The sequence below is a fragment of the Zootermopsis nevadensis genome, unplaced genomic scaffold, assembly GCF_977971745.1.
Source record: "Zootermopsis nevadensis isolate Lab colony 2312 unplaced genomic scaffold, Znev_1.0 Znev_ptg000028l, whole genome shotgun sequence".
Lineage (NCBI taxonomy): Eukaryota > Metazoa > Arthropoda > Insecta > Blattodea > Termopsidae > Zootermopsis > Zootermopsis nevadensis.
The window spans coordinates 12,763,646-12,780,329 of NW_028259160.1; the positions used below are offsets into that span (position 1 = coordinate 12,763,646).

At 36.6% G+C, this 16,684-nt stretch overlaps 3 protein-coding genes across 6 annotated transcripts in view; 1 reads left to right on the forward strand and 2 right to left on the reverse strand.

Annotated features, from left to right (window-relative positions):
• The window catches only part of klar (klarsicht), a 202,248-nt gene extending 198,441 nt beyond the window's left edge, over positions 1–3,807 (reverse strand). For both annotated transcript variants that reach the window (XM_087357474.1, XM_087357473.1), the window contains exon 1: positions 3,751–3,807. The gene's annotated coding sequence lies outside the window, so the exon portion shown is untranslated. The remainder of the gene's footprint in view (positions 1–3,750) is intronic.
• A 1,532-nt stretch (positions 3,808–5,339) lies between these two features.
• Positions 5,340–14,472, reverse strand: Srp54k (signal recognition particle 54k). Of its 2 annotated transcripts, XM_022070040.2 has the most exons (9): positions 14,250–14,465; positions 13,015–13,191; positions 12,289–12,518; positions 11,569–11,719; positions 10,581–10,729; positions 9,656–9,917; positions 8,896–9,004; positions 8,526–8,792; positions 5,340–7,134 (listed from the first exon to the last, which is right to left on the reverse strand). In XM_022070040.2, exons 1-9 carry the CDS (start codon positions 14,325–14,327, stop codon positions 7,043–7,045), a joined length of 1,515 nt encoding a protein of 504 aa, XP_021925732.1. In that variant the 5' UTR covers positions 14,328–14,465; the 3' UTR covers positions 5,340–7,042. The 2 variants fall into 2 exon arrangements, with proteins under 2 accessions (XP_021925732.1, XP_087213610.1); XM_087357484.1 differs by lacking the exon at positions 8,526–8,792 and having other exon boundaries at positions 14,250–14,472.
• Positions 14,473–14,737: 265 nt separating this feature from the next.
• Positions 14,738–16,467, forward strand: LOC110832762 (uncharacterized). 2 transcript variants are annotated; one of them, XM_022070049.2, is made up of 2 exons: positions 14,738–15,222; positions 16,012–16,467. In XM_022070049.2, exons 1-2 carry the CDS (start codon positions 15,186–15,188, stop codon positions 16,266–16,268), a joined length of 294 nt encoding a protein of 97 aa, XP_021925741.1. In that variant the 5' UTR covers positions 14,738–15,185; the 3' UTR covers positions 16,269–16,467. The 2 variants fall into 2 exon arrangements, with proteins under 2 accessions (XP_021925741.1, XP_087213624.1); XM_087357498.1 differs by lacking the exon at positions 14,738–15,222 and adding an exon at positions 15,580–15,893.
• The last annotated feature ends 217 nt before the right edge of the window (positions 16,468–16,684 follow it).

Here is a 16,684-nt window from a genome sequence, read left to right on the forward strand (position 1 = left end):
AATGTTATAAGCTAATTGAATAATAACGAAATACTAATTAATTCCTTTTTGTAGCGAAAACCGTACTCTTATTTAAATAGAGAGGCGAAGGACACAGAGAGATTAAAATGTGCTACTGTTGGAAAAGAAGGGCACAAGCATGGATTGTGAAATTATGTAAGCTTACAAAGAACCTTCCGATATAAGACTTGAGGTTCTCACAGCGGTGAATATGAAGATTTCTGTCTTCTGGGTTATTGCGCTGTGTAGTCTGGTCGATGTTAACCAACGTTTCATCGCCCTGATGACGGAGGCAGTATGACCTCTGAAACGTTGGTTAACATCGACCAGACTACACAGCGCAATAACCCAGAAGACAGAAATCTTCAACCTTCCGATAGCTTTAAGTAATCTGTACCACGATAATAAAGAATTCCTAACTAAAATTTAGGACAACGAAATCACTATCGCATCACGTTTCAGCGTACACACTGATTTCCCTTGACTCTTCAAACTGAAAGAGACCGTCAGAGGCCCAGTTGCACAGAGATACAGTCTCACCCCATATTAACAACACCAACTACAATAACAATCTACAAGCTGACAGTCCCTAAAACATGGGCTCCATACAGACCAAGAAATGGTCAATGTCCAAACACATTTGGCAGGTGCACGCGCCATCTGACCTCGGTGATTGTGCCTGCAGTGCATCCTCAATACAGGGCTTAGATTAACCCCTTGAATCCGAAGCTCATATGAATAGCAAGACTCAGCTGCTTCCGCAAAGAAAACAACTCTTCTCCACTTAGTTGATGCTGTTGGAGAAATCAGCGCTGTTTACACTGAAAATCATAACGAAGCCCATAGATTCTTAAAGCAGGTGGTAAGTATAATTCCCACTGGGCTTTAAATGGTTGAGAATGTGTCCAGGTTTATGCCCTCTGCAGCTACAATTATGATGTGGCAGGCACAGAGGAAACTGCCTTGCCGCTTTGTGTATACTTAGTTCGAGTACTGAGATCAGAACAAATGAAATCGTCCGGCGAAAAAAAAATCTGTCTGTCACACTGCTGCTGCATGTTCCCTTAGTAGAATTTATTGGCGAAAGTGTGTTTCGATATAAAGTACAGTTGCCGTAAGAATAAAAGTACTTTCGCTTTAAAATTAATTCACTTCAGAATCTAACTGGGTGGGCGTGCCTTACAAAAATCGATATTTGTTTTAGTATGGTGAACAGTTTTCTCTTCATCTACCTCTCTCTCTCTCTCTCCACCGGCTTCAGACCTGTCCGGGCAGTCACGCAAATACCCGTTTTCCTGAAATCATGTTAGGAATGTCGTTTTTATACACACAAGTTGTATTTCAGTTTGTGTGAGAGTCTAATCCACCTGCAGACCTTGGCGTTTCTGTATTGTAAACGTCTAGCTGATCGAAAAAAAATAATAAAACGAGGAATGGACCTACCATCGTAGGAAATGAAATTTAATTTAGATGTCTGGAATATTCTCATGCGGCGCCATAATAAATGTAGAGGTTTTGTCGAAAAGCGACAGAAAGGTAGAGAACGAATTGCGGCGGAATCGAACCGGGTACCGTAATACGAAATGAACTTGTATCGAGGGATTAGTTTCGTTGTTTTTTTTTATCTGTTTTGTATTCATATGGATTTGAAATTAATTACGTGAACGCTGTAATTTGCGATTTTACAAGCGGATAAGCCCACCACAAAAAACCCAAACATTGGAAACAGCTTAAATGGATGTAGAACTCGTGAGAAAAACGAAGGCCGACAGTGTGAGAAGCAGACATATCAGCCATCAACGAGGGATCGAAGAAATAGGAGAATGGGTGAACATAATGGGTCACTGAGTGGAACAACGAATAGCAACAGACAAATTGCCAAAGACGGAGGGATTTGAATTCTGGAGGATACAGCATGGCTGCCTAAAACAGAGGATGAGAACAAACAGAAGACCTGGAATTTTGTACGATAAAAGATCTTCAAAAAAATATATACAACTTTTCTTAATGCACCTTTAGTAAAGTACAAAACAGAAACATGGAAAATGTGGAATGGCGAACACCAAGTCCAATGGCAGGATGTGAATACGGCACCTCCAAGATTCGCTTATTTCATCGTATCACACTCACGCATACTCTCATATCCTTGCCATTGAACGAAGGTTGTTTCTTTCTAACGGGAGAGAGAATCCTCATGAATCATTAAGGTGGGGTCAGACGCTTACAGGCACGTGTCTACTGAAACCAAAATTACCAGGGCTGGAAAATATACGCGTTTAGTACATTTTACGAAAAATATCCCGCTTCATGCTACGCAATCTTGAAGCACTGAGAGGCTTTCAAATTCCACGCGACAAAAAGAAACACAAAGACACAATTAAGCCGCAAATCTTACAGAACACTTTGGCTCAGTGCAGAGCACATTTTTCTGCCCAAAACAACTTCCTTCCAGTAGAGCACAGGTGTACAAGGTCCATGGCCTTTCAGCACATATATGTTGGGGTTTGGGCCTCCTTCAAATGATAGTAATTTCAACATATCGGGCTATCTCATTCAGCCCATTCTTTTTTGCAAGGAAAAAATGTATACATAATTGCGCTCATTTTATGTTCATGACAGTTACAAACAATAGTTCAAACATGGGCGAAGAATTCAAAGGTTAGAATTGTCATAAACTTATTGCCACTTGTTTACAAAGGAATAAATTCCCCAATAACAAAGACAGAACTTGGTCTGCAGTGGTAAATCCCAGTATTAACCATTCTTGTACTGCATACCAGTGAGCAATTTCACCAACAGAATAAATTATCAACCTCAATGGGTTGAATCCAACAGTCTTACTTTACTTTCCGAAAATAATCCTTTTGAAATACCTACAGGACTATTAATCACTAAGAGGTATCTGATTAGGAGCAATCTTACAATAAATTGCCCATCTTTTATGGAACCAAAATGCCACTGGTCCCTTCCCTGAACCACAAGAATCTAACCCACACCCTCCAACATCATTTCTCTAAGTTCTCTTTCTATATTATCTCTTCTCTTCAGGCTTTCCAACCAAAGTATCTGAAGCATTTTTATGCACCCCCATGCGTGCTACATGTCCCACCCATGTCATCCTCATTGATTTCCTCACTCTAACATCTATCTTTCTAAACCGGTAATGAACCCAAATTTAGCGTAGCGTTACATAAAAATCAGGTTTCTTAGAAGAATACAAGAACACGTGGTAGAAAGGTATTTGTTTTAACTTTGATGTTCCATGATAAAACGTATCAATAAACAGTATACTTAGGCCAAAAAATAGTATAAGAACGTACGAACACAAGCAACTGGTTACAGTATTATAAAGTTATAATTTAATTTCGTTCATGCATTCAAATGCTACTACAAATTCACAATAGAAAAGTAGGCCTATTCTACCAAATTCATGGAAATGGATTTGAATGGAAAGAGTTGTATCCCACCTCCTGAAGTCACATGTCAGTTTCAGAACTTTACAAATATTACGTCTTAATACTTACTAAATCCTCCATTATTTCTTGGATCAAGGAGAAGGCTGAACAATATTCACCGGGAATTTAAAAACCTGCGGCATTTTTTTTCAGGTGACGACACATACCGAATTCCTACGAGGTGGCGGTCAACTACAAGTACCATTACATAAATGAACCCGGGAAAGGCAGTGCTTCGGCCGAGTGTAAGGACATATATCTAGGATAATTATAAAAATATATAAAATTCACTTACATTCACTGATGCTATCCAGTAACCGTAGTCATCCAAAGTAACGATTTTTCTGTTAATCTGCGGACACACACAACAGACACTTGTTCACTGACTCATCTTAATTCTCGTTCTAATGGTTGCTACACTATTTCGTGTTACAGTTCCACCAACTACGACTTCTCTATATTTGGGATACTCTACTTGCTTCTTATCGTATTTTAAACGTTTCTAACTTTCTTACTGAATACCCACATGAAAACATATTTCTTTGAAACCGCCTTCTCGCACCATCATACATGAAAACATCCTCAACATCTCGTAATGATCTAGCATCATCTGATTGGTTAGTTGAAACAGTACTTCCGCGATGTTGGTCACACTGCTTGAATACGTTAACGGTTGAGTTCTGTACACACGTTTAATTTTGATATTACTGACAACATAAAGAGCTTTATTGTAAAATTATATCAATAATTTAATCCAAGTTTATCATCTTGCAAATCACATAGTCTACAAATTTCTGTAAAAGTTATCACTACCTACTCCTGATCTGCCAGCACGGGTCATTAATATGCTGCCATCTGTGAACAAAACGAGAACTCGATGTGACCATGGTCGCACAATTTTCCGTCATAATACCCCGAGACTTTTGGAACGTTAAAGTTTATTATTATTATTATTTCACGCCCATACCCAAAGCTCCACAATTGCCACTTATTATTACATTTTCTCACAATTATTTCAATGAACCCAAAGTATTGTTAAATAAATAATTATCTGGATTGCTTACTGAATAAATATACAATGTGAATTTTTTTAATTTTAATTCTAAAAGGGTAAAAATTATGTCGAATGACTTCCAAACATACGAGTGTTTTATAAAAACGCAGTATTTAACTAATCATTTATATGCACTTTAGTGTTACGCATTTCACACATCAATATGCCCATTTTGCCAACTCCTTTTACAAAGTAACCACTTATTTAAAAGTCACACTTAATTTTGACAACCAACTGCTCTCATAAACTCAAATTCATAAGATAAATGAATTGGAGAACTTAATTTGAATAGATTCAATGTCACAAATTCTCCCTTCTTAAGGTAAAGACTTTCCTTTTATAAATTGTAGTGGGGCTTCATATAATGTTATTACTGCCTCTTTCACAGTTACAAAAATGCACTACATTCTATTTGACAATATTCTTACTGTCTGAAAAGATAAATTACAACCTAATAATTGAATCATGGAACTGGTTCTACAAATACAAATACTTTTTGGATTGTCAACTTGGTAATAAACTTCCGAGATCTGTGACAGGTAGGGTAATTTCTTGACCAGTGGAGTGATCATTATTAACTTTTCAAGTAGAACTCTGCTCCACAGACTTAAATATGAACACAAGATTTCATAATTTTCAACAATTGAAGTTCTAGAGACTGTGTTTGTGTTGACTTGAAGTCATCCAATGCCAGTGACAACTGATACTGACCTATGTATTGGCAAGAAAGAAAACAGACTTCTGAAAACAAGGCCTCAACAGATTGAGAGGCTGAGAAGCAATGGTCACACATTCCGTTACTCCTGTGCATGCTGAAAAAAATAAAACAATTAACACTCCACAGAAATTTATTAAAGTCGTTAAAAAACAATAACATTCATATTTAAAAAAAGTATGACAAGATTTATGTACACCTTCCAAATAAAACAATTTGTAAGCACTCTCTTTATATACATAGCAACATCTCTCTAAACAAGACTTACTATACAAACTAAAATATTTTAATTAACTCCAAGAGTTGGATGTGGTTTTCCAGGTTACAATGCTGTGCAGTCCTGTAGGTTGTTACCAACATTTCAGACCAACATATTGCCTCCATCTTCAATGAAGTAAAAATGTAAAGTAAAGCTGTCCCACGATATGCCATGAAGATGCTTGGGGGGAGACAAGGTATAACTCCTACTCATTCTTGACTTCAGCAGTATAAGGGAGTGAGTGGTCAGCGTCACGCCCCAGCTGCACTTTACCCTGGGAAAGGATCCTTGTACCTATTGGATAGGAGGTTGGGTGGGCCCCAGGACCGGTCTGGATGCAGACACTACGGGCCCTTGTCCACGAAAAGAATTCCTGCCGGAACGGTAATTCCGCCGACCGGTAAATAAAACCGGGTGGCCTTGTCCACGGAGACGGCAGGCGCGCAGAAAATATTTCACTCGAGTCGGGGTGAGTCTGTGCATGGGTGCGGTAGAATGGATAAGGATGTATGCACCATCATTGCACTATATTATTTTTACAAAAAGAAACAGCGACAACGTAGAAGGTATTGGGTGCATCCTGTGTTGCACGACATTTAAATTTGGTGCATTTAGTACTCTGTTTAAAAAACTACAACAGGACGACGCAAAGCACGTTAATTTTTTTAGAATGTCAAAAGAAAAATTTGACAAGTTACTGACAATTTTATGCATCCATTTGAAACATGAAGACACCAATATGCGGAACTGCAAAAAAAAGAAAGAATACTACAGACTATGAAACTTGCATGCTCTCTCAAGGCCAACTGATGACTGACGGCGAGCTCGCCTTGTCACTGTGAACACGGTGCACCATCCGGCTGCCATCTCTACAGTGGGAACCCGGTGCTCCATCCCTCAGCCGGACCGGTAGATTTGCCTTGATGGCTCGTGGACAAACTCTCATATGAAACAATGTATCACTACCAACCCGGTAAATCTATCGGAACAGCGGACGGCTAAAATTCTTGTCGTGGACAAGGGCCCTAAAGGAAAAATCCTCTGCCCCCGTTGGGGATCAAACCCTGGTCATCATCCAGTCCGTAGCCAGTCACTGTACTGACTGAGGGAAACATAATGTTCCTACATGACTGCATGGTGTTACAACCAAGAAGATCACAATCAACACCTTCACCACTATCAGTACCCCAAATCTCAAATTTTGGAAATGTAAAAAGATAAGAATCTCTATCTTCCAAATCTAGAATCATCATGTAAATATTACGCACTCATCATTCATTCAACAGCTCTCATGAGAAATATCAACTCTTAATTTAATGCTAACTAAATTTTTGCTACTGCTACTCACAGTTGACTAAATCTCTCATCAAAGCTGCAATATTTATGTACACACTGGAGCAGATATGACTTGAGAGTTTGTCACTTCACAGCAGCCATGCTAAAAGACCATCTGTTAACTTGCTTCACCATGTGTTATCAGAGAGAATTTAACAAAATTGTCTTTTAAAATATTATTACACTCTTTAAATGTCTTTGTTCATTTACATCAACTGTAGAGCTCATGATTTTCCCCCAAAACCCATGAGATTTCCTAGACCACCAGCACCTTGCTGCAACTGTCGCATCATACTTTGCAGTCCAGACATTCCACCTGTGAATAAGACGTTAATACAGATAATATACTGATACGTCATCTTCCTACTTTCCAAGATTCAGAACTGATTATACCATCTTTCATAAAAACCTTAATAACATTAATTAATTTAAGAGGCAAATTAAATATTTTTTTAACTAAGATTGGTCAGCAAATCCTATCACATAAAACCTATAAATAGAAGGACTGTAGACAAATTCTTTTCTTTTATCAATATATTACAGAGTAAAAAGTGAGTCTGCACAACTTCATCCCAAACAAAGCCCCATTTTTCCCTCCATTAAAATGCTTTGAGCATTAAAAGTAAGACAAATTCTTAAAATATTTTCATATACTTTAGACAAGCCATATGAAAATATTATCCCGCTACAGATCTCACATTGCAGTCCTTGATATAACCAGAAATCGTGTTGAATTACATAAAACAATATTAACTTTTGCACATTGCATGAAGTGACTAAAGGAGACTCTTGATTCCATTTAAAATAGGTAAAGTTTCCAGGCACCTTTATCTTAGCACTGGATACAGGTAAAAATCAGCTTCATGACCAAGCTGTTCTACCTCGAGGTGAAGAGCGCCCAGTACCAGCTGGGCAGAAGACTGTATAGCCTAAAACAAATATCACTACCCTTGTTGGGAATCAATCTCTCGTCATCTCGGTTACTTTACTGACTGAGCTGTCTCAGTTTTGCCTGCCTTCACTGTTGAATTGATTTTGATACTGATTACCCTACTTCCTCACCTGGCCAATTACACTGTGCTTAGCAACTGGCCTTAAAAGTAAGATATATTAGGCCTGCTAATACTTTAGGAACCTTCCGTTACAGACTACGCCAGTGGTCCCCAACCTTTTTGTGCCTATGGGCACATTTGACAGTTTATGAGATCATGGCAGGCACCAACCAATTAACAAAGACAAATTTTCTTTTCTCTGGACAAATAAGATATGGACACCAAATAATACGCAAAACAACACGACGTTTAGTGATGCAATCAAAAATACGTAGTATTATAAGTACAATTATTATTACTCAAGTGGGAAGTTAGTGTGATATTTGGCACTGCATTTCATCAGCCAGTTTTTCAAATTTGGGAGTGTAGGATGATGTTCCTGCTCGCAAACAATCGTCAAGATGGGCGTCAGTAAGTCGAGATCTGCGCTTCGATTTTATAATGTTCATGGTTGAACGGCCTTCATTATTCAGTGTAACCTCTTTCCGTAACAACGCGGGCACCCAAAAAAAGCCATGGCGACCGCGGGCACCGCGTTGGTGATCACTGGACTATGCAATGCTTTCTGAAGTAACGTGCATAGAAACGTAACATATACTTTGACATGATACCATTTGCAATACACAGACTATACAATGACAAATAACACACATACCCATTTGTTGTAGGATTCTTGGATCCATCATCTTAGCCATTTGCTGATTCAGTTTTGTCATCTGAGCCTGATTTACATTCTTTGCCATGTCTCCACCCTTGAATAGTCCCTTGATGCCGCCCATCTTCTTTACTACTGCGGCGAATTTTGTATATTGTGAAATCAGATCTTTCACTTCTTTCTCGGTGACGCCAGCACCCTGAGCGACTCGAATTACACGCCCAGACTGCTTTGTGAACAGTTTTGCTCCATCCCTACTATCCAGCTCTGTATTAAACATAGAGGGAAGTTGCTCAGCTTCCAACATTCACTGAAGGATACTATAAAACTATTGTCTTTACACATCTAACGAAAACTAGCACCCACTCACCTCCATCATTCATGCTGTCCATTATCGTCATAAGTCGTTTTAGTCTCGTCATTGATTCTTGTTCACTACCTTTTGATAGGAAATCCTGACTAAAACCTGGAATCATACCCTATTGAAATAAAATTGCAAAATTATACATAACACAGCTTAATAATATGACACATTCAACATATTCAGTCATGTCAATATTTTCATGTACTAAGGCTGAATCCATCATGGGTGCTACATCAAATGTTACTTCATCTAATAATATGCAACAGAAATCAGGCATACCACAACACTTCACTAGCCACTAACAGCTTGTACACTGAACACTTATACAACAGATGCCCACAAAACAAGGAAAATGCTTTTTTCCCCCATAAAATTAGGGGACAGTTTCCAGGCTTTGCAATTCTTCAACAGTTAGTGACAGTAACATGAATAAAATAAAATAAAGTAAAAGAAATCTGCTGTTAGTTTAATTCAATGTGAGCTACATCTCATTTTACGAGTATCCATCATTTTCACTTCTGATGCCAACTGCTTTACGTAAACTCACACATAACGTAGTAAAGCAAAGTCCTGAGATGGCTGACTTAATTATACTAAACGATTATTAAAAAGGACTATTTTATATAGAAATTGTTGATAAGACAAAAAATTTGAGAGTTTCACATCTGATATGTAGAGATCCAACTGCATTTAACTCAATCGCACGTAATCAAACTAGCCGGGTGTGAATGGAATAGATTTTTAATACTTATAAAATATAAATTACCATGATCTGGGAGAAAGGTCCCATCTTCATAATATTTTGGAACTGTTCATACATATCCCTCAGCGTGAACTGGCCATGTTTGATCTTCTCTATCAACTCCTCGTTGTCATCCAGCTTCAGTTCATTCACCTTGTCAATCAATCCCTCAATGTCCCCCATTCCAAGAAGCTTACTTACAAATGGCTTCGTCTTAAACGGCTCAAAATCATCGATATGCTCTCCTGTTCCAATGAAAATGATCGGGCTTTGTGTAGCTGCAACACTGACACCGATACCAACACACCTTATTAATAAGTTTAATTCTTAAAATCATATTTAGTATGTAACTACGAACCAAAGCAAACATGAATATAAAAATATATTTTAACTGGATAACGAGATGGAGATTATAAAATCTGGTAAGACTACAGATAATAAAACATAGACACAAATCTCTAATTAATAATTTTTTCAATTTTTTTGATTAGTTGACATATAATACACTTAAGTATGGTGTATTACAATGTTTCAAGGCTTCTTCCAACCCTAGGCAAGCATAAAATCTATTTTTAAAACAGGAGCACCCATATAGCCGATTCCATTATCACCTATGACAGGGTGATTATGAAGATGGTTAAATTTGGGTTCCGAACCATAAGATGGGTGAAGTATATTCCACATTTCCAAGTTTATCATTGGCAAAGGCAAGGGCTTCAGTCTGTGAGCAGAAAAATCCATACAGAGATCCTAGTAGAAACTGAAACAAAATACTCTGAATGAGGGACCAGTGTCTTAACCAAAAACACCAGGTTCCTGCATTTTTCTATGCTAAAACTTAAAAATATTATAATGGTGCAAATCTTACTGAGGACACTTCCAATAATTAAAAGTTTCTTCATTAGCAGACAGAATGCACATAAGTGCATTACTAAGGTACAATACTTACGCACTAAGTGCTCCTCCACCCTTTGCGTGCCCATCCAATTTTGTTACAATGACAGAACCTACATCAACTTTCTCCTTGAAAGCTCTAGCCTGGGCTTCACAAGCTTGACCAATTGTTGCATCCATCACAAAAATAATATTATCTGGTCTCTGAAACAGAATTATACAGATGTTGAGAAGAGAGACGTTTGATTGTACAGCAGAGGTTTCCAACCAGGGGTCTGACATGCACATTTCTTGTTGGCACAAACCAAATAAAACACATGGGGAAATTACAATTAGACCAGTCTGAAATTTCTAGTTAGTATTAAAAATTAATACTTTACAATATCAGACTCTTCCATTCTTCATTTCCTATCAGAGACCACGCAGTCAGAATTTAACGTTATTATTTTTTATTTCTCCCTTTCATCACATTTAACCACGAGCAGATTACTCTCCTCCTCAGTCTTTTGTTCAGATTTTTCGGTATCATTTTGGCACAGATTTTCATGCTCAGTCATTTTGATCAAAAAATCACATTTCCACTACTCATGTTCAAGTTCATCACCATTTCAGCAACTTTTCCAAATCTGCTTACATTCCTGAAGTTTGACAGATGGATTTTCTTACTATTTATATGATATCACTTCCATGTTGAAATTGCCAACCTGACATAAATCCTGTTTTCTACTCACTGTTTCCTTTCCATAAACTTGCCGAGACATCTTGTAAATGTTCCTTAAAATTTTAATTTTCTGTTCTGACAATTTATCTATCACCAATGTACCATGAAACAGTATAATGTGCCAATAAAACATTTGCTGCATTCACAAAACACACTGAATCACGCCGAATGTTTAACATAAAATTGCTAAATCATTCAGTCACATGGTCTGACATAAACCAATTCATCAGGGTTGCTAATTGCCTCACATAAACACCAAACTTGTCTTAGTATACAACTGTTGGACCCTGTAAGTAAAAGAACACATTATTACTGTACTTACTATGGCGTTAGAAACTTGTAACATTTCTTCGAAAAGTGACTCTTCCTGTTTATGTCTCCCACTTGTGTCAACAATGATAATTTCAAATCCCTCCTTCTTGAACATCTCAACACCATCCTGTGCAATGACCACAGGATCCACTTCGGTGTAGCTGAAAACCACAAAAATCAATATCAAAATAAATCTTAAAACGTCATGACAGCTTCAGCGGAATCTTAAATGATCGCATGCTCCCCAATACAAAACACACGCATCTTGGTTGAGATATCTGATAGGAGACCACTTAGACAATTAGTTGTAGACTGAAGTAGAATGTGGACTGAATTCAGTGATATCAAGGACCCTTGGTGGGCTCTTGAAAATATTGTAATGAACTCACAGTGATGACAGACACAAGTTCCTTTCGTCACAGGAAGGAGAATGCTATGATGCTGGTTTCTGTAAGATTGTCTCATTGTAATCAACTGACAAAATGAGTCATTCCATTTGCAGTTCAGCATTATTTTTACTACTGGTCTGGAATGCTTCAACAGATCTTGCTGCAACATTTTCTTATGTTTCCAAAAACAAATCATTAAATACAAATGCATGAAATACATTCATGACTCAGCTTTTAGACAAATTAAATATGAACAAACTGATTCAGTCTATACTCAGCATGCTCAATAATTCAGGTACATACAGCAAAACTACATAAAAAAAATAAGAATGTGAACTTACCTTCCATAGAAGGGAATTCTGGCCTTGGTAGCATTTTGTTTCAGCTGATCATAAGCACCTGCTCGAAATGTGTCTGCACAAACAAGGCAAGCTTTCCAGTTCTTCTTGAGGTAATGGTATGCCAACTTAGTACATGTGGTTGTTTTACCAGAACCTTGAAGACCCACAAACATGATGATATTCGGCTTTCCCTTCACTGGCTGGTGAGCTTTTACACCCGGATCCACAAGCTGAAAACCACTTTCTAATTTAAATTATTGTTTAAACAGCTGTTCTAAATGCAAATTCTATAAACATAGATAAAATCAGGTCAATGTTCTGAGACCAATAGCTAATCAAGATCAGAGACAGTTTTAAGAACATAAATCAGGGATATTTTTACCATAAGTATTACAACAAATACTGATGGTCACTTTAATTGTCAGTCAGCAGATATATATATATAACCTCTGAGGACATGGTGATCTCAAGAGTGTCCTGGGATAAGTTTCTGTTCAAATTTTGATGCAAAGTTTGCTTTATACAGACATAGCCTTCAGAGAACTTCCACTATGAAAATGAAGAGAACTCCAGGAAAACACCATAATGAGTCCATCACTTTCAGCCAACTTACCACTGCAAGAGTGAAATTCACCCAACAATGGATTCACATGATTAGCCCAAGAATGCTGATAAAATCATAACTGTAAACATTTACTATAACAGAGCACAACTACATTACCTTACCTTAACTAACTCCTTAAAGACCGCACTCTGAATCATTCTGCGTTTATTCAATCCCCCTGCCATTTCATCAAAATCAATGACAGCACGAACATTTTCTCGCAGATCTTTGACTAGCCGTATGTTAACATCAGCTTCCAAAAGAGCAGTACATATTTCCTTTAGCATAGCATTTAGAACCTGTTTGTAAAAGAACCATACAAATCAAAATGCAGTAGCATAACAAAAATAAACGGGGAAAAACATGGTGCCAAAACACAATTATAAAAGAGAAAATACACAAATAATAAAAGTGCAGAAAACCAAATTACAAGAGATATTGTGATAAAAGGAACAATATGGAAGTCAGCATAGAATTAACATTTGTGATAACCCACAATTCCATTCAATGTGTATGCCAACACACAAGTAACACACTTCTGAAAAATCTCTAATTATCCAATCAGTACCAAAACAATTTGACACTTCACGCATCATTAGCCAGTGAGGCACACCATATCAGATCTGATTTTAGTTCTTTCAGCATCTGACTGACTAAATAACTGATTTTAATATTATCTGACGTGATGTGGTAGCAATCAAGCAATCATGCACCATTCTGTTTGGATGACTTTACCTAAAGTTAACATACTAAGTCATAAATGTTAATATTTGCTTATAGACATGTTTTTTCTCTCTGTTGCAGGTGAAGGTCACAGTGTAGCAAAAACCAAAACACAAAGACAAGCAGGCTAAATAGAAACCGTCTTGAATTTTGTATGAACAATGCTTAGCAGTTATCCAAACCACAGCCAACCTAGCAACTGCCAAATTTATTAAAAAGTGGTTTTTAAGACCATTACTTGTTTCCAGTTGGAAAACTGGTGGCCAGGTTGTACATCTTATATGCTACAGTACAAGCTACTAACAGATATATTAAATATGATTCATTTCATGGAATTACTACAAGACAAAAAATAAATCGAACTTCCTTTTGCTTCATTCAGATTCCTCCCAAAAGTGTGCAATGGCATTTTTGGAAACCTTGTAACTGGATGTACAATATAAAATACCAGTCTTGTAATACATACTAACAAATTTTGTCATCAATTGATACACAATTCCAAGGACATTTATATCATGTACTTTTCGTGTAGTTTCATATACGCAGTAAGTATAATAATGAAAGTTTCTTGAGTACTGTATCATGAATAAAAATTAAGCCATGTTTTAACTACTTTCCATATTTCATTACTTACATCTTCGTTGATTACCGTTGCATTGCTCAGAGACCGCAGCGCGGACGTAATTTTACGTCCTAAATCTGCTAACACCATTGTGACTTGAGTTATATACTACTTAACCTGTCAACAAAATATAAAATGTGTACACTTCCTATACAATATGTCACTGTCCGCTGCTTCACTCGCTTAGCTCGGCTCATTTCGCCAACAACATACACCACTACTTCCGTTTACTACTTGATTATTTTTAAGTTTCATCACAAATATTTCGAATTTGACTATATTTTTAAAATTGTAAATTTCTTACATTTTAATTATAATACAGATCAAAACTAAAAATAAAGCAAAGTTTACAAGTATTGTATCGCTTGTTTAAGTCCACGTTGTTACCTGTGGGAGCCATTTATAGTCAAATACACTTATCTATTGCAACGTCTATTTCCTGATTTGTTTATTGAACACACATTTCTGATTAAAAGCATTTTAGTTATGTAGATGTTAAAGTTATAAACAATTCTCCCCCATTTAATTTAATTATCTAATTTGAAAACATAAGACATCTTTAGAATTCTGTTATTACACTTTCGATTATCACCGATAATACCAATGACTTTTGGTGTAATTCAATTTATGCCGTTTACGTTGTCTGAAATTGAAATTTTTACACAATAATGCAGTGGTTACATTTTACATTTGTAAAGTGCACTCAATTAAAAAAGTGCGTCGCAGACAAAATCAATAACCACAGCATCCATTTGCTCAAGCCCTGTAAAACTGGGAAGTGATGGCTGGAAAGAAGCTAGGGCACAAAATTAGGTGTTGTGATTACAAAATTTTTGCACGAAGTAAATTTATGTTTATGAACACTGAAAACTACTTCCCAATGTAAAGTGGGTGGTGGAAGCATAAACAAGAATATTTTACACAAAAATTCAGTGAACACACCAAGAAATGCCAACTGCTCACATCGATGTGACGGATGATAATGGTAAGATCAGTTAAAATTTACATTGCCTCAGTGCTCTAATTTAAAATACTGAGTTATGGACGAAAATAAACTATTTTCATTACAATTAAGATGTAGTCGCCTTATTCATAAGAACTAGACAATGAATAGTTTTTAAGGTGGAATTACGGTATTTTTTACGGCGCGCGAGATTTGTACGTACTGCTGTGTAATATTTTCTTGGTCTTTCTCCGTCTTACTAGGCGAATGCCAGGACAGTACCTTGAAATGAAACGTGATCTCTTCCTTCCTACACTATGTCGTCAGATTGTGCTTATCATTGTCTTGTTCTCACTTGTTGCCAAGCTATTGTTGTGTTGGTATACCAACACAACAATGCCGAGTAAACAAAACATTGTTTGATGACGTCTACAAATTGTTTGACGACGACGGAGAATCAAAATTTTTTATAGTACGGAAAATATACAAATAAATTAAATACTATAAATGACATGTGTCATTTATAAAATAAACAAACTGTTATTTTATATTCTAATATACTACATGGTGTGCAAAATTTTAAGAGTATTTTATGTTATTGATGTGGAGTCTTGCTTGGGTGTGCCACAGAATGTTTGGCAAAGGACCTCTTGGAAGACCTAGAATATGAGAGGATGACATTAAAATGGATCTTAGAGAAGAAGATTGTGAAGGTGGTGTTGAATACTGGGTTTACAGCTAGATAATTAGGTATCTTGTATAACAAATTGTTGTTTCAGGTCATCCATTTTTACTTTAAGTACTAGTGAATAACTCTTTCTGCATTTTCAGAAACTTCTGATGTATTGACAGAATCTGTAGAGCAACTGCGAGCGCGGTTGGATGCTATGAAGAAACTAATTGACAACCCAGATAAGACAGCAAATAGAAGAAATCAAGCAGGAAACACAATTATAGATGGGAGTTTCCTCAACATTGTTTTCACAGTTGTTCTTCTCATGATCATTGGTGTTAGCTTTTATGCTTTCTTAAATCTTTATTATGCCATCATAAAGAAATTCCACCCTAAAGAACATACTGAGTTGTAGATAGAGATAATGATATATATCTATGTGAGATTTGTATGAAACATGTAAATGTCAAGAATAACATACAGTCTAATTCAAATTTAACAGGCAGCTGCCTGAAGAATGTCTTTAAATTAAATAATGTTGCTTCCTGCTTGTAAACACAAATTCATTATCACAATGAAGATCTGTACTAATTAAAAGTTTCATTTATTCTGTTTTTTCTTTTTTAATATTTTCCTTTTGTTCCACAATCAAACCACTTAAATTTCTAGTTTGAGACATGCTATGGAACAGTACAGTTGTAACTTAACGTGTGAAAAAAAATAAACATGCGTTTGGTAAAACAATACTATTATTTATCATACATAAATACAAGTTTGAGATATAGTTGCATTAAGAAATGGGGGTATGAATTTACAGGTAGAAGGCAGAAC